General features: G+C 42.1%; 1 protein-coding gene and 2 long non-coding RNA genes across 4 annotated transcripts; 2 read left to right on the forward strand and 1 right to left on the reverse strand.

Moving 5' to 3' along the window:
* The first annotated feature begins 1,202 nt into the window (after window positions 1-1,202).
* Window positions 1,203-1,860, forward strand: RPRM (reprimo, TP53 dependent G2 arrest mediator homolog). Its single transcript, XM_072811538.1, has one exon. The coding sequence runs from the start codon at window positions 1,387-1,389 to the stop codon at window positions 1,726-1,728; it is 342 nt and encodes a 113-aa protein (XP_072667639.1). The 5' UTR covers window positions 1,203-1,386; the 3' UTR covers window positions 1,729-1,860.
* Window positions 1,861-3,092: 1,232 nt separating this feature from the next.
* On the reverse strand, window positions 3,093-15,432 carry LOC140624117 (uncharacterized). Its single transcript, XR_012023641.1, has 4 exons — window positions 13,952-15,432; window positions 13,295-13,445; window positions 8,676-8,802; window positions 3,093-3,675 (listed from the first exon to the last, which is right to left on the reverse strand). It is a non-coding gene; the product is annotated as an uncharacterized lncRNA (long non-coding RNA).
* On the forward strand, window positions 15,070-25,454 carry LOC140624114 (uncharacterized). Of its 2 annotated transcripts, XR_012023638.1 has the most exons (4): window positions 15,501-15,753; window positions 16,630-16,872; window positions 20,151-20,214; window positions 25,196-25,454. It is a non-coding gene; the product is annotated as an uncharacterized lncRNA (long non-coding RNA). The 2 variants fall into 2 exon arrangements; XR_012023637.1 differs by lacking the exons at window positions 20,151-20,214; window positions 25,196-25,454 and having other exon boundaries at window positions 15,070-15,753; window positions 16,630-17,034.
* The last annotated feature ends 541 nt before the right edge of the window (window positions 25,455-25,995 follow it).

The following is a 25,995-nucleotide window of genomic DNA, read 5'->3' on the forward strand; positions in this document are numbered from 1 at the left end:
TATTGAAGCTGATAGATAACCGACATCCAAACACTGAAAACTCTTAACTAAAAAAAAAAAAAAAAAAAGAAAACTCTTAACTAAAAGATGGTTCACCGTATGTTATGGTGGTCATGAAGTGGTAAGAAAAAATAAATCTCTCAACGTGGAACAAATGATGTTTGGGGACAGAAACATAAGAGGGTTTAACAGACAATAAGAATGGAATTGAGAACAGAGTTGAAAATGGAAGACAGCTATTATGTTTTAGTTGAAATGTGCTGCATGTGTTCTATAAAAGGTTTGGACTGGGCTTCAGGTTACTGGTTTCCACCTGTTACAGTTGAAAGAAAAAAAGAAGGAAGGAGAGGGGGGAGGAGGGTGATGGGGAAAAGAAAGTAGAAAAGAGAAAAAAGTCAGATGCATTCTGTTAGAGCTAAAGAAACGATCTGACAGTTTTGTAACATTTCCCTGAAACCAGCAGCAAAATCATAACGGGCTGCAGCCTCAGTCAGGTCCCTGAAGCATCTGAAGTTTTGTTTAAAATGACTAAGGTGCAATACAGCAGTTTATGGAAAATGGGAAGGGCCTGCAGCCCTTGGGCAGCGTTGCAGGTGATGGGTATCCGGGAGCAACACAGCAACAGTTTACTGCCCGCGGAGGCGGGGGGCGGGGGAGGAGGGAGGGCAGGGGGCGCCGCGCTTCGGAACGTCCCGGGACTGCAGCCCGTCCCGCAGCCCGTCCCGCAGCCCGTCCCGCAGCCGCGACTCTAAGGGCCGTCGGGCCTAACGCCGCGGGGGCTCCTCCGCCGCCTCGGGAGCTGGGAACGAGCCCAGGCCGCAGGGGCCGGGCGGGAGGCTCGCCCTCCGCTTCCCCCACCGCCCAACGGCCGCCCGCGCGGAGCCCAGGCGCCGCCGCCAGGGGCCGCTGTTCGCTCAGAGCCGCCGCCCCTCCCGCCGCCCCGCTGCACTTCTCGCTGCCCCCCGCCGCCCCTCCCGCGGCCCCGCCCCGCCCCTCCCGCCGCCCCGCTGCACTTCTCGCTGCCCCCCGCCGCCCCTCCCGCGGCCCCGGCCCGCCCCTCCCGCCGCCCCGCTGCACTTCTCGCTGCCCCCCGCCGCCCCTCCCGCGGCCCCGCCCCGCCCCGCCCCGCCCCGCCCCTCCCGCCGCCCCCCGCCGCGGGTTCCGACAGCCCGCAGCCGAGCGAGCGCGGCAGCGGCAGCGGCAGCGGCAGCGGCAGCGGCAGCGGCAGCGGCACCGCCCGGGCAGGAGCGCAGGGCGCAGGGCGCAGGGCGCAGGGCGTCGGCGAGGCTCCGGGAGAGGGAGTCCGGAGCCCGGGCACCCCGCGACCGAGCGAGCGAGCGAGCGAGCGGCCCCGGCCTCGGACCGCGCCTGCCGGGCGCCCCCGCGATGAGCGCGGCGCCGGACAACCGCACGGACGCGGCGGGCCTGCTGCTGGCCCAGGGCAGCGAGGCGCTGGCGCGCGCGGTGCGCTGCTGCACCCAGGCGGCGGTGGTGACCGACGACGGCCCCGGCCCCGGCCCCGGCCCCGGCGGCCCGGACGAGCGCAGCCTGTACGTCCTGCGCGTGGTGCAGATCGCGGTCATGTGCGTGCTCTCGCTCACCGTGGTCTTCGGCATCTTCTTCCTGGGCTGCAACCTCCTCATCAAGTCCGAGGGCATGATCAACTTCCTGGCGAAGGACCGCAGGCCGTCCAAGGAGGTGGAGGCGGTGGTCGTGGGGCCCTACTGAGCGCCGCCCGCCCGAGCCCCTGCTGCCCTGGACCGTCGCCTTTCGGGGTGAAGCGCCCGGTGCCGGCGGTGCGCGGAGGGGACCCTGCCTGCGCGGCGGCGGGCGGCGGGCGGCGGGCGGCGGGCGGCGGGCGGCGGGCCGGGCAGTCGGGGGCCGGACTCTGGACGCTGCCGCGAGCGCGGGCCACGCTGGCGGGCGGGGGGCGAGCAGGGCGGGGCGGGCCCCGCGGCGTCGACGGCCGGTGCCCGAGCGCCCCGAGTGCGCGCCGCGCTGTCCCCCGCCCGCCCGCCCGGCTCCGGCTCCGGCTCCGGCTCTGCTCCGGCTCCGCGGGCTCCGCGCCGTCGGCGGAGCGTCTCGTGCCCCCGCGCGGGGTTTGTGCTCGTCTGCTCGGACACACGTGTGAGAAGCCCTCCGCTGCCCTAGTGGCCCGTTTGCCTGCCGGGGTTGGAGTTCTGTTATGGGGGGGGGCTGCGAATGGGGACCCGGTGACCTGCTTCTTCTATCGCGTTTCCGGGGGGCGGGGGCTGGGGGGCGGGGGCCGGGGCCGGGGCCGGGGGGGAGCTGCGCCCCAGCAGCCCCGGGCACAGACCGGGCTGGAACTCGTAGCTCACGACCGCAGGGTCTGCGCCGCAGAAGTGCTCTTGACATTCATGACACACCGTTTTGACTTTCCCCCCCTTATTTGACATTTCCTTAATAAATGCAAGGCTGCAGTGTGTTGCTCCCGGCTTCCTCGTGCTCTTTCTGGGCTCCCGGCAGGGGGGACGCGGGGCGACGAGGAGCCAGGGTGCGCGGCGCGGAGGGGGTGCGGGGTGCGGGGCACGTGGTGGGGCCGGGGGCGGCGGGGGCAGGGGCGGGGGCGGCCCTCCGCCTTCCCACGAGGCGCTCCTGCACACTCGGGTAGGCCTGGCCCTGAGCCGGAGCCGACAGGGGGCCCCGCGGGAAGGCGGCACGTGGGCGCTGGCCGCCGGCGCCCTCCCCCGACCGGCGGCGGCGGGGTGCGGCTCCGCACTAAACACCGAAAGCGCGAATGCGAGGGAAAGTAGCTGCGGAAGCCGGGGGCGACGCGACTGTCCCGGGGTCGGCCCCGCCCACCGGGCCCGGAGGCGCGGCCGCGGGCTTGCGCGGAGCTGGCCAGGGTGCTGAAGGGACGGTGATGGGAAGAAGAGCCTCGAGAGCCGTGGCTGTGAAAATGGCCCAACGGGGGCCATCACTTCAAGCTTCAACTTGGTAAGAGCAGTTTATCCTTGCACCTGGGGTAGGACCCTAACCGTTTTCAAAAAAACAAAGGAGCCTCCATGCTGTAGCAATGAAAGACTTCACAGTAGCAGATACAAGATTGACTAAAACTGAATAATAATAATGTCCCATTTACTCAGGAAGAAGCACCATGGGTGTAAACCTGTAGTTTGACTCAAAGATCAGGATCGAAAGGTTTGACTGTCCTTTGACATCCCATGTACTACTCAGTAGACGTCCACTTCACTCTCAACATAAATCATGCCAGGAAGTATGCCTTCGAACGGTTTTTTGAATGCTGATACGTTTCAGACTTAAGAAAAAGGATTTTGAAGCCTTGCCTGTTGTTTCTGTCTTCTTTGCTGGGAAGGGTCTGCTTATTTGTTTTTGTGTTCTGCATCCGGCGAGGGGAGCACAGTCAACCTGTAGTCAAGGCTGAGTCATGGAAGGCAGCTTACTTTTGTTAATGCGTAGGGCACCAAGTGGAGGCTCCTTATTTTGTTGACAGTTTCAATGGCACCAAGTGAATCTGCTGCCTCCATGTTTGAAAGCGAGAAACAAGACAGAACAATCAGTTCGTGCTGAGACAAACCAGACATTTAAAATTAAACTCGGGTTCTTTTTTTCGGTGGCTGCAACATCTGCCAAGGGTTCCTTCTTCATGCACACTTACTAGCCCATCAGTGAATTCGTTGTTCTGGTGGAAATCTATTTGGGATCAAAAACCAATCAATGAGAGTTTGTAGGACTCTTGCTATGTGCCCTGCTCTGCAAGGTGCATGTTTACAGTGAGTTTCAGACGCAAAAATGTTTCGCACTTCCAGGTCCATTTTCACTTCCTTGTGTACAACAGACATTTCGATTTAAAGCCAAAGTCCTGAAAATTGCAAAAGGGGCCTGCTCAAACAACTCTATGACTACCATCTCCTCTCTCAATACCATCCATGTTTGTTTGCCTTAATACGTCTTTACACTTCTTTCCTCCTCCCTATAACTCAAAAGAAAATTTAGTTTCTTCTTACCTCAACTGTCCAAATTTATTCTCTTATTTTATTCTCTTACTCCGAGAAATTATGAGTGTCAGACAAACCAGAACCTGCAAAATTTAGTCCTTAGGTAAAAAAAAAAAAAAAAAAAATGTGAACAGAGCTCTGTAATCCATGATCTATGCATCATAGGGAAATGCACACGGTCTGAAAATATCATAGCCCTGGGGACCATTTCCTTCCAACAACTCTTCTCTGCAGCCCTTAGATCCATTTGTTACTTAGAGAGATGCCAAGTGGTTCTGGTTTTTATAGATGAGGCGATATGTGCAAGAAGCTTTTTACACTCCCTATTCCCTGATGGCCACATGGCAACCACTTTCCCGTACCCCACGCCACTCCCTGCCTCATCCTGCCTTTGGCTCTCTCTTTTTTTGATTCTAACAAATACGTTAAATGAAAGTTTTTAATCCTGCCCAGAATGTATGGAGCATCTGTCCTTCCCCACAGTCATGCTGTAAAGGAAAGTGAGTTTTTAAAAGTCACTCTCTGTATTTGACCTAAGAAAATAATTTCAGCCTTAAGAGACTGGGAATTGAGAGAGATAGATGCAAACAGGCAGGTTATATCATCCCACGCTTAAGTCCACCATTTGGTCAGTAATTAGTGGGAAGCCCTGAGAGAGAGAGAGAAATGGCTTTCTGTAAAAGCTTGCTAGATTTGACATAGTCCATGGGGAGGTATTTGATACTTCCTGAAACCCTCCTGGAAATATGGCAGAAGCAGGGAGAGGTTTTTGTGAGACTCAGCAAGTGGGTTAGCAGGGTTGTAACCCTTCTCAGGCTGTGCAGCCAGCCACTGATGCCTCTGAGCCTCAGTGGCCTCCACATAAGGGGCTTAGCCAATAGTTGATAGTGTTATTTTTCTTATGATTCTGATACAGACCATCCCACTGTCCCTGAAAATGTATTAAGAACTTGGGTGCTGGACACCTTGAGGGAGCTTGAGGGAAGACGAAATATAAAGGCCATGCTACTGTTTCAGGTCTAAGATCAGACCTGCTCCGGGGACAGTCCCTGTGCCTGATTATTGATTTCCAAGTCACTCTGACCTCTCCTTGAGTCCAGAGTCAGTCCTGTGATGTCTTCCTACACTAATTGTGAGTAAGGAAGGGAAAGGCACATTGGACTATGATGAAGAAAATTTTGTTTGTTCCAGTCTCTGACTAGTTTGAAAGCTGAGTAGTCAAGTGGCCTCATCCCTATAATGAAAAAGATGGATTCCAAAAGGACATCCTACAATTCTACTGAATTAACTTGTTTAACATTTTCTTGTCTCTTAAGATGTTTCATACATTTCTTCATGAGGGAACTTAGAAATAAATTTTATCTTTCCAATCTTGGTCCTTTGGGTAGAAATGTTTATCCCTGAGAATCAAGCGCTCCTTGACTCAGGGTACGTTACTTACAATAATCAAAGCACAATTTCAGACACCCAGCCAGGCCTCCATAGACAGCAGTTTCTAAACTGACTAATCACACATCATCTAACCAATGCCTTACGTATTCCAGATCTCTATATTCTCACTGGATGGCACAATGAAAGCAGAGCCCATTGAATGAGGGAGCAAATAATTGACAAGTGATTCATCTAGATCATGCACAGTCAAGCTAATATGTGCTGTTGTTTACAGCAGCTTCTCGGGTGTTTGAAGACAAATCAACAACCAATTTTCTCCCCCAAAGCATTTCCCCCTTTGAGCTTCTGCAACACCACACAATAGCTGTTCCACATGCAGTTTAGAGCCTTCGTTAGCCTTGGCTTATTATAATTGTCATTTTGGGGTGCGATGCCAGGAAAGGATTCCAGAGCTCAGTTTGTTTTATAAGACTCAAACCTAGTTTGAAAGCTTCTGTTGAAGCAGCAAGTCTAAAGCAATCCCCCAAACAGGAATCAACAGATCTTTTATCCACCTGCCAAATCCCATTTAGATATGTGCACAATAGCTCAAATGGGATATGTTTTAAAGTCAGCTCCAACAATAGTAATTGTTTTCTCATCCCTGAATTTAAATGCTCAATGGTTAATTGCTTCCATGGCCCATCTCACTGTCTTCCTTTCCAAATATTTTTGTATTGTTTTAAATTCTTGAAATATTTGAGAGTCGAAGATTAATTCTATAGCATCAGCTAGGTTTAAAAATTCTTAGAAAGTATAGTCTAGAAAAATTAAGTATGTAATATTATCAGCAGGCCCTGTATCGTTTATGGTGATCACAATAGAAGTTTAAATTTACTACTTGTATTTGATAAATTCAGTACATTTCAGAGGAAGTTTCTACAAGGATTGTTGTAAGGATAACCAGATGCATTTTTAAAATACTCCTCCGTAAGCTTGCAAACAGTGGCTTGCTTCTAACCTAAATAATACATACACAATGAGAATAAACAAAGCATGTATTCATTTGTCTGCTTTTTTGTTTGTTTGTTTGAAGAGATGATGGGTAATTTCCTTCTCTAAATATATGTAAGTGCCTATTTGCTGAAATATTTTTGAGCGGGTAAATGCAGGCACAAAGCGATCAATACATGAAAGGTCAAGCCATCTGTGATAATACTGGAACAAAACTCTGCCCTATTCCCATTTTAAAGCAGGTTTCCATTAGATAGTATTTTCTGAACTCATAAGTCAAACAGATAGTGTTTGTCAAGCACTCATGTATACATGGTACAAGTTACTACTAAGAAAATAAGATGATTCCTATTCATTTGAGCCATAAAACCAGGCACAAATAAACACACATGAGGGAAGACATATGATCTACCCCAAAGAGTCAAATAATAAAGAAGTTGCTCCTATTTACTATTTCTGGAATTCATGGTGATATCAATATACATGCATAATTTTGCTCTCGTCTACATGTCAGCACACTTTATAACAAGCAGAAAATGTTAGTTTGTCGTGTCAATTTTTTTTTGTATAAGCTTTCCACCCTCACCAATTCCTCTTTCATTATGTACTCGCTCACATCTAAAGATATACTGCCCTGAAAGAGTCATTGATTTTTATCAGACCAAGACTCAGATGTCTGATTACTATGGGAAAAGAATCCCTCTGGGATCTAGAATGTCTCTTTTGCTTTATTTATTTTCCTATAAATTGAGCAGGATCATGCAGTTCATATTCTAAATAGTATTGATTAAGGCAGGTACACATGCACACACTCATATAGTCTGTTTCCCACATTATATACTGATGAAATAGATCCATCCCACCGTAGTCAGTATCGCATATTCCCTAGTTGTTTTATACTATTTGTTTGCAATAAAATAACACATAGAAATAGTTACAATAGTCCCAAAATGTTCAGTGAACAAGATTTATGCGAGGTGCCTGGAGTCTTAGTCTAGATCTTGACATATATGTTTCAATCTTCACCTAAGAACTGGAAAGAAAAAAAAAAAAAAAAAAAGCTGAAACCCCAAGGGACAGAAAAGTCAAAGATTGTATATTGCACAGCTTAAAAATCTTTCAACACTAAGTTAAGAGAAATGAGAGGGAAACCTAAATTTGAAGAAGATCAATGAAAACAAAAATAACCCATTAAGTCTCTAGAAATTTACAGGCCAATTATGAATTCTCAAAATGGTGACTAGGAAAGTATACATTTAGAGGATTTAAAAAAAGGATCAAAGATTACCAGTAAAAGTGCAAGCAATGCTAGAAGAATGTGGAAAATTGTTAATTCCTCCTTCAATTCTCTTTCCTCTCAGAGTCTTGCACCAATTGCAAGCATCCTGTGAGCTAGTTCAGTTAACTTCTATCCAAAGGTCAAAGAGGCCTTGCCAGATCTTCTTAATTATCAATAAATATTTATTATTTAGTATCCCACATAGGCATGATTCTGTACTAGCTATGAACTTAGACCTTGGAAGTTGAGTGCAAAGGATCATGGAATTTAAAGGCGCCTTCGGGGGATTCTGGGATCCCCAGCTGTCTTCTGCTTGATTTATGTCCAGGTGTGCTCGGTGATCCTGATACATACGAGCTACACATACATGTGACTTTTCCCCTTACAGATGAAGTACTCGCTATTCTCTATAATTAATGTGGAGGCCTGAACAACTCAAACAACTCAATTTGACTTTTCCCCATGCCTTCAGGTAGCACACACAAGGCTCATTGTACATTATATATTCAAGCTCAAGATAAGCATGAATATGGAAGGCCTAAAGAAAGTGCTGTAACTGAATTTCTTGAGGCTACCTATATTTTTCTACAAATTCAGCTTGGGAATACATGTTTTATTCATTTCCCCCACCATGAATTTTCAAGGGCTGAATAATTAACAAAAAGGATCAAGTGTGAAATTCCCTCCCTCACATTCCAGAGGTGAGCTTAATGCATTCTTGTTTTAAGTAACATAAATACCTTCTAAATTTACAAAACATCCAACCTATAATGGTTTAAATTAATTGAGACTCTTTGAGTTGCTATCAACATAAACTCAATTCAAGCTGACTTTAAATAGGATGCTGAATTTACTGACTTGTGTGATTTGCAAGACCAAGGATACAGCCACTTCAGCTGTACAAGAAGCTGATGTATGATGCCATCCAAATTCTTCCACCATCTCTGTCTTTCAGCCAAGCTCTTTCCACGTGGTGAGAAAAGGGGGAACGAAAAACGATCCCCTCCTCTAGGCCCACACTCACATCTTACCAGCTTAACAACTGTAACAAAAAGAAACTGTCTTCCTGGGCGAACTCTGGCCATGTGCTACTCCCTGAACCAATCTCAGTGACTGGGGTGGATGCAGGAGGAAGGCTGTAGTGGGTCATTGCCATCCCTGTGGTGAGAGGGAGAGAACAAAGGAAAGTAGAATCAGTTCTCTTCAACCATGAGTCCTCACATAAGAGATTCTGCCGTCAGAAGAAGCAATAGGCTGCTGGATGTCCTAAAATGATTCTCACCCAGTTTAAAGGAACCAATGCCAGTTAGCCAGTGATGGAGCCAAGTAACTGGACCTATATCTCCTGACCCTTAACTCATATTCTTTTAAAACACTATTGATTCTATCTGCTGTCTTTCAACAAGGCTCAGTCGCCTTTTTACATTTCTTTCATGATTCTGTGTCTGTGCTGATGTAGCTCCACATGCCCCGGATAATGGCCTGGATTTCTGGGGCAGGCATTGCCACCACCTTGTACCCAGTGGCCTTAATTTCGACCAGTCATCTGATATCTCCATTTGTTTATGAAAATAAAATCATTTGCCCTCCCTAGACCTGGCTAGGCATAAAAATGTCCTTGAGATGGTAAATTTTATGGTAAGAAAATTTTAATATGATCAATTATTAAACGAAATGAAGCAGATTTATTTGCTGCAGGACTTCTCTTTTAAGCTTTCTGACTCTCCCTAGGAGAGATAAAATATTTAGCATTTCCAAATTGATCTGAAAAACTCACTTTGATGGGCTCTCTCTCATGACCCATCTTCCTTGGAAAGGCTGCTGCTCTGTAAATACATGGGATTTCTTTTTTTTTTTTTTTTTTTTACCTTTTTTGAATCCTTTACTCTGTTTCTAAATTGTTCCTTATCTGAATTCATCCTAATCCAGAGAGTTAGCTTAGCTTACTTATCTGCAGAGAAACTGAACCTTCATTGTTCATTTCTTTGGGTTTCCGGCTGCTTTATCTGTTCCACACTTTTGACTTGGGGAATTACCTAGCCGACCAGTTGCTCTGCAACCTGTACTAGTAGGCCTCTTCATTCTTATTCACAAATGGGGAGGGGAGCTGATGATGTACTTGAGAGAGGAAATCTGTCAACGGTAAAGACTGGTGTTTAGAAGCTTGTTCCTCACCCAACTCATCACAACAGGTAAGCTCATCTCATCTTTGGGCTTCCAACTGTGAAAGCCTGAATCTGAGGAAGCACAGTGTTCTCAGTAGAGTCTCTGCATTAGCAACCTACATAATGGGCCTCTAAGGCACATGTGTACAAACATAAGACCACTCCCTTTTTTCCCCCCCTTTTCTCTTCTCTTTCTTTTCTTTTTTTTCTTTTTGTTTTGTTGTTTTGTTTTGTTTCGAATACTCTTTTTCTTGGCATGGTCGCCCTCCTATATTTGACTATGTCTTTTTCAGGAAATGATAACCTTAAAAACAAAAAACTAACAACTTTCAATAGTTAATCTAAACCACTATATCTAGACATATGATTTACTTTATGGTTAATCTTTGACTGATTGCTTTATACCCAATAGTCTGATTACCCAGTTTTTGTTCAGTAATATTTTTCTTTCTTTCTTTTTTCCTTTTTTTTTTTAAGATTTTATTCGTTCATGAGACACACACACAAAGAGAGAGAGAGAGAGGCAGAGATAGGCAGAGGGAGAAGCAGGCTCCATGCAGGGAGCCCGATGTGGGACTCAATCCTGGGACTCTGGGATCACACCCTGAGCCAAAGGCAGACACACTCACCCACTGAGTCACCTAGATGACCCAAAAAAACTTTGATTTTTTAAAAAATAAAATTGAATGGGATGCCTACGTGGCTCAGCGTTTGAGCATCTGCCTTTGGCTCAGGGTATGGTCCTGGAGTCCCAGGATCGAGTCCCACATCAGGCTCCCTGCATGGAGCCTGCTTCTCCCTCTACCTCTCTCTGTCTCTCATGAAGAAATAAATAAAATCTTTTTAAAAATCTAAGTTTTTAAAATATTTTCTCAGTAAATAATACATTTTTAAAATGTTCTTTTATTAAACTTGTCTAACATTTAGAAGATTTATAAGTAGAAACTTTTAGGGATGCCAAAGCAATTAATACCTCGGGAAAACAAGGTATATCACTTTAAATGATAATATATAAAGAACCAAATAGTAATATTAAAAATTTGAAAATTTAAAATTGAAATGTAGTCTCCATTTTAAAGGAGAATTTACTGAAGTATTCCTTCAGCTTTGGGATCAACATCTACTGCAAAATTAAACTAGACCCACATCTACCTTTTGTATGAGATCGCACACCTTAAATTTTATAATACAGAGATTAAATTATACTGAATTCTTTGCATGTTTTAAATGTATTTTTATTCGCCAACAACTTCCTTCCATTCTACAAAGCAAAGACTTCACTGACTGTTGAAATAAAGAAAAGCTATTCAAAAGATGAACCTTCACTCTTTGATAAGGAGTTTCATTTCATGCTTAATGTGCTGTATAGAGAAAGAAAGAAAATATTAACAGTGTTCCATGATTCAATGATTTTTGAGATAAAAATATTTTCAGTTTATAATTCTATAGATTCAGAAGGAGTGCTTAGACACTGGAGAAGTGCTATAAAAAAAGGTTTTATGAACACCAAAGGCATTGTCTTCTTAGACTATGGTTTACCTGTCATGTATCAGTCACTTAAGAAAGGCTGAGTGAAGTTAAAAATTTGTAATATTCTCATGTTTAGATGAAGTGTTATGCCAGAATGTTAGGCCCTTCTCTAAGACCATCTAACTTTCTTCTATCCTATGTTTTCATTTAAGAAATTAAAAGTTACTATTTTAAGAGGGATTTTGCTTCCACATTGTTTCCCAAGCACTTAGAATATAATATAGTCCTGTTGTCTACATTCTCTTCTTATTATTGTCTTCTAGTTGGATTGTATTATTGACATGGCTGATTTTCAAATTCTGTTTGTAGAAACTTGTAGGCATCTACAAATTCTTATTGATTACTGCCATCTTCATCCATTCATATGAATGACTGATAACTGCTAGTATTGATCATAGTTGGTACTTTACACATGTTACTTCAAATTCCTTACAACTCTAGAAGTTATAATTATCCCACTCCCACAAATGAGAAAATGGAGGGACTGAGGGGTAGTAACTTATCCAAGGTCACATAACTGAACTGTTCTTGCACTAAGATGTAAACCCAAATCTGAGACATTACAAACCAAGAGCATTTCCACTATGTCATTCTGCTAATTCTTCTGATTGACAGTACGGAAAGTTCCAACTTTTTCACACACGGAGCTGTGTCATTAACTTGGATCCACCCCTACAGCTTTGAGTAATGATTTCACATAGAGGAGAAGCAAAGCAATTTATCATTTTGGTAGATTTAGAGTTTGCTAGTAGCAGATGGTTCTAGGATGTAAGAATGTGGGTTTTAGGAGGCAATTCAAAATGAGCCTCAGCTTGTCCAATTATATAGCCTTCTTACTTGGAAATGAATAAAGATTTTAAAAAATTATTTTCTCCTTGAATTCTGCAATTGTAAAGTCCTCTAGTGTTCACTTACATTGCTTAAACAATTTTTTTTGTTGTTGAAAATCTGCTTACAATAGTTTTGACTAAAATATTTTATTCTAAAACATTGGGGATTATTTGCGTGATGTCAACAAATGTCCTTTAAAGTTAAAAGACATTTTTGTAGACTGGATTTGCTTATAAAGTGATAATAATTTACTTTATGCAGTTTTACTACATATTTCTTCTAAGCACTTTACATGTATTGGATCATGCAGTCTTTACAATCATCGTATGAGGTAGTTTTTATTCTCATTTATGAGGAAATTGAGGAGTGGAAGGAGAACATATTGACTGACTAAATCTGGATACCAAAAGATTCTGAGATACTTGAGTAATGGTCTGACCTTAATAAGATAAAATTTAACCTGGGAAAATACAAGGTTCTCTATTTGGATCTAAAAAATAGCTGTACAAGTATAGGCTGGAGAAAATGTGGTACATAACAGACCATAAATACAAAATATGTAAGCTTTTATTCAAGAAGAAGCTCTAGATTAGTCAGTGGAGTACTGAGATAGCCAAAAACGTGTGAAAGCAAAGACTCTTGCAGGGGCAGGCCAGAGGCCAGCTCTCTTCTGTTTCTTGATGATTCCAATCTTAGAGTGGTTCTGGTGCCAATACCATATTTTTTAAAAGTTGTAAATAAACTCAATGTATTCAAAGAAAGCAACTATACTGGCAAGGGTTCTAAAACCATGTTAAATGAAAAATGGTCAAAGGAGTAGTAGTGTTTACCATTGAAGGAAAACCAAAAGCCTCAGGTTTAACAGAATAACCATGCTCCAATGTCTGAGGAACCGCCATAAACAGGAGGGATTCCATGTGTTAAGTATACACTCAAGTAGGAATGGTGGCAACAGTGAGTGGAGCAAGCTACACACACAGAGGATTCAGCTCTTAATCAGAAAGATTTTTCTAATAGCTGGAGCCTGTGGAGAGACTAAATCCCCTATTTCTGGATGCCCATTCAGCAGGGATGCTACAGAGGAGATTCAAGAATGAGACAGACTAAATCTTTGAGTGAGGTACCTTCTAGTCCTGTGCTTTCATTATTCTTGATTCTTCCCTTTTGGGTAGGAGACTGCAGGCACCTGGTGGGTGGCTCTGCTCTCTGGCCAGAACAAGCAGCGGCCTGCTCAGGGACTTTGGAGTCACAAGGTTTTGGAAGAAGTAGTAAGACCTGGGGGTACAAATCAGAAGGCGGTGTCCTCCTTTCTCACTCACATGCCTGCTTTTTCTTAGAACTTCTCCATTGTGCTAAAATCATCTTCTACTACATCTTGGCTGTAAATACTGTAAGTTTCTGATCTTAATTCTAAAGGGACTACTACTCCTAATTGGTTTGTCCAGAAGTTACACTCAGAATGACTTTAAAATTATTTTACTGAGGCAGGTGCAGACATAGCAACTCAGCTTTCTCCCAAGTTCAAAGGCTAGTTCTAACATTTAGCTCCCGGCTTCTAAAGGAAAATTAAGCTAGCTTGGGGCCACCTATTTATCCAAAACAAAAGGATCCCTGGGGTACAGACTCATGGATTTAACAGAGTTTTGTTTCCATACTATATGACTAAAAGGCATTAATGGATAAATCATTTTTTCTAATGCAGCACAAGATGTGGTCTCTGCCGCACTAAATAATCAGATATAAGAAACGTTGCATTGTTTCAGGGAAAGAAAACTTAATACCTTCATGTCTCAAGGCCTGAGAACATACACAGAATCCAAGCCTGTAAATTATAGCATTGTGTTTTAGAATCTGCATAGCACTGCAAAGAACACAGTCCCTGCTCTGAAGGGTAGGAAGTCGTTGCCAGTATGCTGTCAGAATTTCAACGTATCTTTCCATGATACTATAGTTTAGCTCCTCAGAAAAGAAAATTAATTAGTTTTCCAACAAGATTAACGTTTTAGGCTAGACTTCTCTCCAGATGGCAGACACGTTCTTAGTAGACACAGTCACATTGGAGACATGAAGACCACCTTTTTGAAAGTGGATTGATTCTGTTCATCTCATTGGAAAGAGATGAGGTGGTAAGTTTCACTGCGCAGGAGACCAATCATTTGTCCTAAATCAAAATCAATTCTGTTGGAATTGTACCACTGTGCTGCTTGTCTCTGATCCCTGGCATAAGAGCCTTAGATACAGGTTTTATGGTATGCAAATATCTACTTTTGGAAAAGGTTACAATACTCCCCACACATTATCTGCTTTTTAAAAATCATTGATTTCAGCAAAGAAAATGTTATACACTTAACATTGGTAAAATGTCTTCTTAATGGTTTTATGTTTTATAATAAAAGGAGAAAAGTCATGAAATCATAAGACATAAGTTGTCTATGTTTCTAGGTGACACCACTCCTAAATTAAATCCACCTTATTATCAAAAACATCCTGACCTAATTTCATAGGACCATGTGACTTCACAGTCCTGCATTCCAAAATCACTGCAATTAGCATTGTCATCCTAGGATCTTGCTTAAATATTCCTTGCTATAATATAATTTCATGTCCTGTTCTCAGAGTGGCCTTTATTTTGAAATTTTGCCAAGAACACCATCATCTGGGTGTTAGAGTTTGATTAAACATAGCCCCAAAGAATGTCTTTCAAAGGATATAGTTCACCTGGTTTTCATTTATGAAACACAAAGTAGCTTATGCTTTGAAATGACAATAAATCACCTTTAAATTTAGATTTAAAAATAACAAATTATTTAGTCTTAAAATCTGAGCAGGGAGAGAAATACTTCCTAGAAGGAATCTTGTGGTTTATCTATGTCATATATCTCTGGGGCACCTGGTAGCACAGTTGTTGGTAGGAGAGGATCCCAAAAGTCTAACTACCATAGCTCATGATTTTCTCATCACTGCTGAATCTTTGGACTTTAACCAAAGCCTCATATCTGCCCAGTTTCTGAGTTGATTAGAGAGTATAATAGTAGCTTCCAAGGGACCAGCTGGTGAGATCTGATTGATTTTACAATATCTGGCATGCTCAATGCCTTGAGAATCTTTTGTCTAGAGAACCGCAGCCTTTCCTCTGAAGCCCACTTGTCTAGTCTGTACGTCTGGCTTCTGTCTGTATGTCTTGGCATCTGCTGTAGACTTGGATTGACCCTGCTACCCTGCCAAAACTTTCCTCTCTCAGGGAGCTGGAACTCTGTTTGGATATACTCCCAGCTGTTGCTAGGATCATCTAGAATTGTGATGCCACCCACCTCATCACATAGAGCATAATGCTGCTTTGAAACTACTATTATGTCTCAACAATGACAGCACATGCTTTGGGATACTTCCCACAATCACGATCAAGCTCAAGTTAACCATACTCCTAACCTATGTGGGTGAATGCTGGATCCTCTCATTCTGGAGTCCACATTACAGTAGAGTTAGCTCCTCAACTCTGGTCACTACTTCCTATTCCTTTCCCATTCCCCTGACGTGCTATGAAGATCTCAGTATGCTTTCAGCTCAGGCTTTATACGCTATGGTATGTTGATCAATATATATATATTTTTAAGTATAGATAAAAGGCTGAGAACTACATTGATTCAAGTCAACTGTATGTTTCTGCTGCTTCCTCTACCTGCATATCCAGTGAGATTGTAGGCAACGAGCAAAGTGTTCAGAGAGAGGCTATGCATTCAAACATAGAGGCCATGAAGATGTTTAAGATGCTATTTTGGTCCTGAATTTGAGAAGCACTGAACACAGTCACTCCTTTGATACTCACTTGAATTTAAGGTGGGTCAGCTAATAAAAGCTCTTGAAAACATTACCAAGATAACATCACATTGTTATTTACCATGTAATGCTCCCACAATACTTCAGGGCAAGTTTAAAATTCTAAATTATTTATCATTCTGTACTTGCTGGTTCACTCATCTTTTTTATCATGTAGATTAAATCAAGAGTTGATCTTATGTGAAAGAAGTTCCTAGAAGTAAGGAAGAGGAGGCTATAAATTGTATTTTTAGAGACACTTCTTTCCTCAAGATATTTAAGAGTATAAAAAGAATCTGTGTAGAAATATTTTATTAAATTTTATGTGAATCAGGAGAGTGAATCATAAGATTTTCTGCAAAACCTTTCTAGCATCCTATGAAAAGATACAGCTACAATCGACATGCCAGTGATTAGGCATTATGGTTTCATCCAACTATATTCTGACTTAGCCATTTTTGAGCCAGGACCATCGGGAATGCTCCATCACTTTCATATTTACAGATAAATATGCCAACCTCCATTTTTTTTAATTGCAAGACAAGTCTTTTGAACAGTGACACATATTAAACCCCTTTGGGAGTGGAGGCTCAGTAGTGTGGCTCAGTGAGTCTGATTTGGATTCCATTTTCTTTGGTTCTAGGGAATTGGGAAGATAAGTGTGAAATTACTTTTATTCCTGACACCAGTTGCATAGATTTATTTCAGTGATTGATTCAAAGATCACATGGTTTTGCTAAGCACTGCAGCCCTGCATCAATCTTCAGGAGAGCTGAAACTGCCATTGATTCTGTCCTGCTGTCTTAGGAAGGAAATGCTGAAAGACTGCATCCAGACCTTAATAGGCATCAGCCAAGTTAATAGTTGCTTCAATTGCTGGGCAATGGTGAGGCATGAAAAGAAGCAGGTCCGACACATTTCACAGTGTTCTTTAAACAAAAAGCCTTCATCTACTTTATTTGGTCAATCAATTTAAATTTAGATGCAGAAAATATGAATGATTACTGCAGCCAAAAATAAAAGGGATGCTTACTTTGGAAACATTTAACCTTAAACAAGTAACTTGACATTTCTAATACCCTACTATTTTGATGTATTGGGAGTATGTGTCAATTATTATTTCTTTGTTATTTAATTACAGAGGAAGTGTGCACCATTGTAAAACGTTCAACATAACATAGAGACTTATAAGGAAAAAAGTAAAATTTCCACCTGCTCCCTAAAAAATCTCGGGGCGGTTTGGGATTTAAAGAAAGGGAGAGAAGACAAAGATAAATACCATATGACTTAACTTATATGTGAAACTTAAGAAACAAAACAAACAAAGGAGAGAGAGAGGGAGAGAAGCCAAGAAACAGACTCTTAACTATAGAGCACAAACTGCTGGTTACCAGACGGGAGGGGTGTGGGGGATGGATGAACTAGATGATGGGGAGTAAGGCGCACACTCGTGATGAGCACTGGGTGTTGTATGGAATTGCTGAATTACTATATTGTACACCTAAAACTAATATAACGCTGTATTTTAACGTTACTGTAATTAAAATAAAAGCTACCTAACTAAATAAATGAAAATGAGAGAAGACAGAGATTCAGATAATGCAGGTACAAATTTCACTCTACAAAGTCAAGCATACAGAAAACCATAATTTTCTGCAACCACTTGGTGGGTAGTAGGAGCTCCCAGGTTATTGAATCACTTCTTCCCCTTGATGACACACTACCTTCTTCCTTAGAGTTGGGCACATGGTTGTGAGCTTACAAGTGCCAAAGCAACTTGTTCTTGTCCTTAATCCTCCCACTGTGGGATCTACTGAAATGTCTCTTATCTTCTTGTGGGTGGTAGATTCAAAGAGGTCCGTCCCTGCAGAGGCTCTGGCAGTCAGAGGACTTCTGATATTCAGTTCATGCTGCCATTGGACTAACAAGAACTACTGTGAATGTCCCCTGGTTGTACAGGAATCCTACCTCGGTTCCTGCACCACTCTGGAAGTCCTGACTTTGGAAGCTGACTCAGACCCACCTCCCCAGACACACCACACAGTCACTTCTCTGAAGAGGGGTCCCGTCCTCCTTTGGGTTCCTTAAATAAACTAGCAGGTTGTCACCACTCTACCCTGATCTTAATCTGGCTTTGCTCCAGGATGGCTGAAGGATGGGACTCAGAGTCTCTTCCTCACAAACCCTTTTCTATCAACATCTCTTTGCTTACCATGCAATTATCCTCCCCCTTTCTCTTTGATGAGGGAAGTGATGGAAGGTAAGGTATTCTCTGACTTCACCATGTCTTCCTCCAAATTTCTTCTCCATGTCTGCATCATTTCCATTTCTTCCCCCATAGTAAACTTGTGAAATTCAAAATCAACTACTTCTTTTTCCCCTCTTCTCTTTGCTATATCACTTCTGCTAGGCAGGAAGCAAAAAAGAGTAGCTGATTAGAGGAAGGTTAAGGCACATAGGAAAATATGGTGAAGGGTCAACAACTAACTGATAAATAAAAAATATTAATGTGATGAATTAAATATGAAATATTTCAAAACATTTAGAAAAGCATACACAGCACACTCTGCTACATAAACAATGGATTTTTTGTTTTTTGTTTTTTTGTAAAACATAAAATTATGTTAAGTGTATGGAGACAATTCTTCAACTTACTGTTTCTCTTGAGTAGTATGTTATGGGTATCTTTCAAGGGTATCCACACTGATACAAATCAGTGTGAAATTTAAAAGCAGCTGCCTAAAATGATGTACCCATGGCTGAAATCAAGCCAGATTACAGCAACGCTCTTTGTGTCTATTATTTATGGTCCACATCTATTCTGATTAATTCATTCTACGTGGTCAGCACCCCTGTGGCACTGTCGTTTATCTTTGTGTTCATTCTTGCTACTATCACCTTTGGATGTACCTTATCAACTATTGGGACACTCAGGTTGTTTCTAATTTTTGTGACTTAAGCAACATTGCATGAACATCTTTGTACACATTTCTGCATGCATCTTCACAGTATTCCTACTGCATAGATATCTAAAAGTGGAATAATTGGAGTGAAATGTATGAACATTTAAAATCTTCCCAAGTTTTTACCAAGTATACACCTGCCAAAAGTGGGTATGCTCTTTTATCACACCCTTGCTAGCACTGAATATTATATATTTTTAAATTTTTCACCAATTGTTAGGTAAGGAATATTGGATCACTATTATTTTAATTTTTATTACTCGTATTTCTAATATGACAGAGCTTATGTTTTCAAGACACTTTTATACTTTTTTCTCAAATTCACCTCTCTATTCTATTTGTTTGATATTTTGTTATTAATTTGTAGGTGCTCTTTGTCAGTGATACTAAGTTTTTGGTATTTTATATATGTAGGGAATATTTTCTCCCAGTCTATCGCTTATTTATGTATCTTGCCCCACATATAAATTTTATATTTCTGAAAGGTCATAAACATTTATCTTTTCCTTTTTAACTGCTGCATTTCCTGTGTTAGAAAACCTTCCATTTTATTTTATTTTTTAAAGATTTATTTACTTATTTTAGAGAGAAAGAGAGCAGAAGGACAGAGAGAGGGAAAGGGAGAGAATCTCAAGCAGACTCCCCACTGAGCATGGAGCCTGACCCAGGGCTCAATCTCATGACCCCAAGATCATGACCTGAGCTGAAATCAATCAGGTGGTTAACTAATCGAGCCACCTAGGTGCCCCCAGAAGCCCTCCATTTTAAAATTATTTTATAATATTTGGTTCTTACATTTAGATCTCTAATTTTTATAGAATTTCCTTGGACAAGGTGTGAAGTAAAATGCTAACATGTCTTCCTCAAATTATCCCAACAGCTTTTCAAATCTTATGCTATTATTTCACAAATAATAACTAGCATTTCTTCTTCCAATTGAATCTATTTGTCTATTTGAGAAAAATGCCAAAATGTTGCAATTAATATAACTACTTCTTATATTCTGATATGTGTTAGGACAACTCAGAATTTATTCCTTTTATTCCAAATATTTTTGGTATTTCCGGAGTATTTTTCTCTTAGATTTGAACTTAGGATCTGTTTTTTATGATTATCCTGAAGTCATAGAACAAATATTAAGAATATCTACATATTTTCAAAGCTTGAGAGTGACATAAATAATAATTACTTGCTCTCATAGACTGGGACAAAATTCATCATTGGTGAAACCATTGGTGTCAAGTGCCTTTAGAGATGGAGGATAGGTATGTTTTGTTTATTTACTCCTATGTCTTCTTTATCTTATGTACTTAAGTGTATTTATTTTCATTTTAAAATTATTATATGATACAAGAAATTTTCTTCTGAATATCATGTTTTTGCAACTAGTATAATATGCTTACATATTCCATACATTCAGTTCTGTGATTTCATCTATAACTTAAGATTTAAGAAATTGATTTATGCATTTTCTAAGTGATTAGATAACTTCTCACTATGCTAATTATTTTACTCTGTTTCCATACAATGCAGATTTAATATCTAGTTTTAGGAAGTTATTAGAATTTTTGTTGACCCCGGCATTTGAAAGACTTCTGTAAAAAACACATCATTAGCAAATGATGTCAAGTCTCTATTTATTGGATTCAATGTTGTATGTGACTGTGTCTATGTATGCATAACCAGTTCTAAGACTTTTAAGTTAAAGACTTCTAGAATTATTATTTCAATTTCTACTTGTATTTCTGTCAGTTTGTACTATATTTACACTGATCTTTTGTTATTCAGTATATGCAAGTTTATAGCTGCAAGAAGTACTTGGTGAATTGGCTCTTAATTAATATAAACTACTTTTTATTCACAAATATTTTTTCCTTAAATTCCATTTCATACAACTTTCATATTTCCACCCTGTTGGCATTTGTTATATTTTTTCCATTTTTCTCTTTTTAACATATCTTTGTGTTTTGTCATACTCTTTTTCTAAACTTCCAGTTAGGTCCATATAAAATTGCAAAACCAGAGTGATGTTAAGAGCAAAGTTAAAAGCAAAGTTGCTTTTCTCACACTTTCTCCACAAATTTCCTAATGAGTTTTATAAAACGTCACATCAATTAGTATTTGTTTAATACCAAATCTAAACTAGTGGTATTTTATTTGTGGCATAAGATGTAGCATGAGATGGAGGGAGGCAGTGGAGTAGGTAAATCAGCTAAGATGTACATTTTAGATGATCCTTGACTTGAAGGGGCATATCTGCTATAGAAACAGAAAGAACAATTAAATGCCAATAGTATGGAACTTATCATTTGTGTGATATTCAAACAAGAAAGATAATGCTTACCAAAATAGTTGGAGAAAAACTTCATGGATCGTTTTAGTGCATGAAAGGAGGACTATTTAGTCAATGTTTAAATAGCATAAATTAAAAAAAAAAAATTCTTTCAGCTATCCATTCAACAAACATTGACTGAGCAATGTTTTCCAAGAATTTAAAAAGATGTTGGGAATATGGTAGTGTACAAAAGTGGCTCCATAAAATGAATCTTAGATCATATCTGGACATTATATCACCTGAGTAGGTATAAAATTACTTTCTATAACCAAGAAGTGAAGTGTTGGGTCATTAACAGCAGGAAAATTGGGCTGGGAGGCCTAGGAAAGGCTTTCCAAAGTAAGAAGATTAAACTGAGGTCAAAAGAAAGGGTAGGTTATAACCATGCAAGAGGGTGGGAGGGAGTTTATTAGACAGAAGGAACAGTGTGTGCTAAGGCCCCATGGCAGGAAATATTTGGCTTGTTTTGCCTCTCTTTGAAGCTAGAATGAAAAGAGAGATGTGTCACATGACATGAGAAGCTGTAGGAGGTACACTACAGCTGGTTGAGGTAAGCCTTCAAGATCAGGTTAGAGATTTTGTTCCTGGTCTTTGCAGTGATAGAAAACTTCTTGCCTTGGGAGCTCGGTGCCACAACCATGTCACCTGGGGCCCATATGCGTACGGTACATGGCCTGGTGGAGCCGCTCAAGCTGGAGGCTAGCATAGAGAAAATCAAGGTCTTTCAGGTGGCTGCAGAGCTCCCATAGGCTGCGTGCAGAATGCCTGCAAGGATGCCCTACTGGTAGGTGTTCCAGCTGGAAGCAACCCCTTCTGGAAGCCCAAATCCAGTACTTTATTCTAAAGGCTGCTGGGAAGAAGTTTGCTGAGGAATGCTTTTAAGCGCAAAGTAATGAATAACTGACTATAGGTCTCCAGGAAACAGTTTTCTCCAACCAGAAGACTATTAGATATTTCAGACCTTTCCTGTAGCTCAGTCCTATAGCCAAAATCCTATAGAATTGGTGAGTTTCTATTCAGAGTAGGAAACTGGGTGAAGGAATAGACTTTAAATAATAATGGCCTGGTTCTTTTGTAAAGTGCTTTCATATTTAGGACAAGCAAAAATGGTACCATCGAATACATCTTTCATAAGTGAATTACTAGTATTTCTGTACCTGGAATATTATGTTTGTTTTATTTACTGGATATTTGCATTTGGGGAAGGAAAATTTTTTTGTTAAAAAATTGAGCATTTGTAACTTGTTGTTCCTAAGAGTTTTATACCATACCAGAATTTGTTCTTTTCTCATGAATTTACATCATCTAAATGAAGATAAGCAAGTGTAAAACTGGGGGAAGAATAGGCTTCATTAATCAAATGATGTCCTGATTTTTGTAAATGAAAACTTTGTTTTATTTCTAACTCTAAATATGGGAGCTGTTTCTTAGCAAACTTGTTTGGAAAGATGCATATTGTGTTGTGTATCCGATTGCCCCATTCTCTGTATGAAGCTGACTTAGTCTTTGTGTTTTTAAGATCCTCTACAGTTGAGATTTATTAAAAAAAAAAAAAAACTATGTTATTTCATGTCCTAAAAAATGTTTATATATGATCTTCAGAACATTACAAATGATTAAAAACAAAATAATATGAAAAAGAATAAAATTAAGTGATAGGAAACCACTACCAAAATATTTAAATAGAGGAAGGATCTGAGTTTGTCGTGTGGGGAATTGACGTGATGGGTATTTGCATTTCGGAAGGCGGTCTGAGCTGGAGGGGGTCTCCCTGGCTCTTCCCTGTAAAGAATGGCCCGGGAGCACTGGGGAAAGCCCGGGGGAGGACCTGCGGGAGGGGACGCTTGGGGGGAGGGGAGGCCCTGCGGGAGGGGAGGCCGGGGGTAGGGGTGGGAAGGCCGGCCGGGGGGGGGGTGGGGGGAGGCCGGGGGGCGGGGAGGGGAGGCCCTGCGGGAGGGGAGGCGGGGGGGGGGCGGGGAGGGGAGGCCGGGGGGGCGGGGAGGGGAGGCCCTGCGGGAGGGGAGGCGGGGGGGGGGGCGGGGAGGGGAGGCCGGGGGGAGGGGAGGCCCTGCAGGAGGGGAGGCCGGGGGGCGGGGAGGGGAGGCCGGGGGGCGGGGAGGGGAGGCCGGGGACTGGCAGGCTGGCCCAGCGGGCAGCCTCGCCGTGGGAAGAACTGTTGGCCGCGGGACAGTATCCGGGAGGCAGAGTCGTGAGGCTTCAAGGCGGCTGCGACGCGGGCGAGGACAGAGCGGGCACGTCCGGGAGGGACGGTGGGGGGGTCCCGGAGGGCTTGGCCGCAGGTGGGCGGGCGGGCGCCCCGAGCGGCGCAGGCTGGGAGGGCGCGGCCGGCGGGCGGGGAGGCTGGGGCGGGAGGCTGGAGGCTGGCCCGGAGGACCCCTCGGTGACTTGAGAAACGACGTGACGGCTCGGCGGCGTGGAACCACATCCGCTCACAGGATTCTTGTGCGAGTTAAATGGGATAATGTGGCGAAGCGTCTAGTTCAATAAGCACTTAACAACTTTTCATCTTTTAAAAGTAAAGGGACAGAGAATGGACCATTTTCAGTGCGAGCTGCAACCTCCTATGCTGCTCATCGCAGTTTCTATTTTAGATGTTTGGGAAAAGAAAGGATATGAGACAATTTGTCTCCAAAGACTTTTATTAGCTAAATGTGTTCTCTGGGTACAAGTCCGGCAGGCAAACAGGCATTGCCTCGCATACCCCATCATAGCATGCATGTTGAGAGGGAGGTAAAAAATTACTGACCTGCTTTATGAAAGTTTTCCACATTGTCTCCACACAAAACACGGGTGAATTTTCATTCAGTCTGACAACACGGGATGTGCCCTGAGCTCTGTGGTTACACAGCCCCCCCTCCGTCCCTACCCCCGGCCCTTGGTGTTCGCTCCCACTAGCTTCCTGGACCCTGCATTTATCCGAGTGTGTAACCCAGACATTTCTTTCACTAACACCAGTTGTTAAGCTGTCTGCAGTGAGGCCACCTGGGTTCAAACTCCAGCTCTGATGCTTATTACGTGACCGTGGAGAGTTACCTAACTTTCCTAAACTTCAGGCTTTTCTTATGTTATATAGGAATATTAATATTTAATTTAAAAGTTGTCATGCAGATTAAAGACATAGCATATATAACGTCCAAAGTACAGTACAGAGCAACAGATTAGTGCTCATGACAAGATACCCAGGAAGTGAGCACTTTTCTTGGCTCTTCTGAAGGGTTTAGTACATACACATAAATATCTTCAGGAGTCCAGCTATTCTCAGAAAGCCACTCCAAGTAACCATTAACCATCACTCATTCCCTTGAGATTCCCTTAACCAGAGTTTATCAGTACTCGGCTACATATTATCAACACCAAATTTGAGCATTTCTAACTCATGTTTTCTGTTTTTTCCTCCAGAGGGTGACCCAAATCTAGGCTCTGAAAAAGTCTAGATGGGGCCCCCTTTAGGACTCCAGACAAGAGATGAGTACTTTAATGCAATTCCAGGACTCCCAAGAAGATATTAGTACTGACCAGCCACACTCCTATCTCATTCATTTCATTTCAAGTGTTTTACTCCTGTAGTTATGCTCCTTGAGCTAAAACTTTGTCTCTTGTCAGACCTTATAAGTTATCATAAAATATGAATAAGTTCACTAGAATTTTAAAAATTGTTTAAGGAAGAATTACATGTGAGAAGCAAATTCAAGCATCATATAAAACAAAGAAAATAAATTTGTTTTCTTTCTTTCTATATCCGAAAGAGTTTTTTTCTTCACCCAACCCTTCATTCCTTTCCCCAAATATGACCGCGTTGTCAGCTTTAGGTTATATTCTCATAAAAAAAAAAATAGGTTTACTCAAAAATACATGTGTATGTATTTTTATAAACTTTTTTTTGTTGTTAGAGAGAGAGCGAGCATGTGTGCACAAGTGGTAAAGGAGAAGAAGAGAGGGAGAGAGAGAATCTCAAGCAGGCTTCACATCCAGTGCAGAGCCCGAACCAGGGCCCAATCTAATGACCCTGGACCATAACCTGAGCCAAAACCAAGAGTCAGCGGCTGAACTGTCTGAGCCACCCAGGCTCCCCTACGTGTGTGTGTGTGGTTTAATTACAAATGCAGTCATAATAAACATCTTTTTCTGTAAAACTTCACATATAAACATATACATATCAATATTTGAGTGGCTGCAATGTATTCATTCTATTGTATGAGCTATGCATACGTGAATTACACAACAAATCTTCTATTGCTGGACATTACAAATAACATTTCAGTGTGTATACATACACACACACACACCTGTATCTTGGCATTCTTCTCTTTCAAGAAATCTTGAAGATGTGAGCTAAGTCAATAACAGATGAGATGGCAAAATGGATGGATATGTAATTGAGCAGATGGGGAAATAAGAAAGTCTGAGGCAATTCCAAGATTTCCTTTTTAGACAAATGGTTATGTCAGATGGCATTCATTGAACAAAGGAATACCACAGAGTAGAAAGTGGTTTTCTATGGGAGAAATGATGGCTTCAGTTTTTCACAGGTTAAGTTTCAGTTGTCCATGGAGCATCCAACTCAAGCCTTTTAGTAAGTAATAAGATATAATTGCCTGAAATTCAAGAAACAATTCTTGGCTGCCAAGTTGGTTCTGCAACAGACTGTGAAAAAGAAGTGTCAGAAATTGTCCTGGTCAAGGAATTAAAG

The sequence above is a fragment of the Canis lupus genome, chromosome 34 (assembly GCF_048164855.1).
Source record: "Canis lupus baileyi chromosome 34, mCanLup2.hap1, whole genome shotgun sequence".
Lineage (NCBI taxonomy): Eukaryota > Metazoa > Chordata > Mammalia > Carnivora > Canidae > Canis > Canis lupus.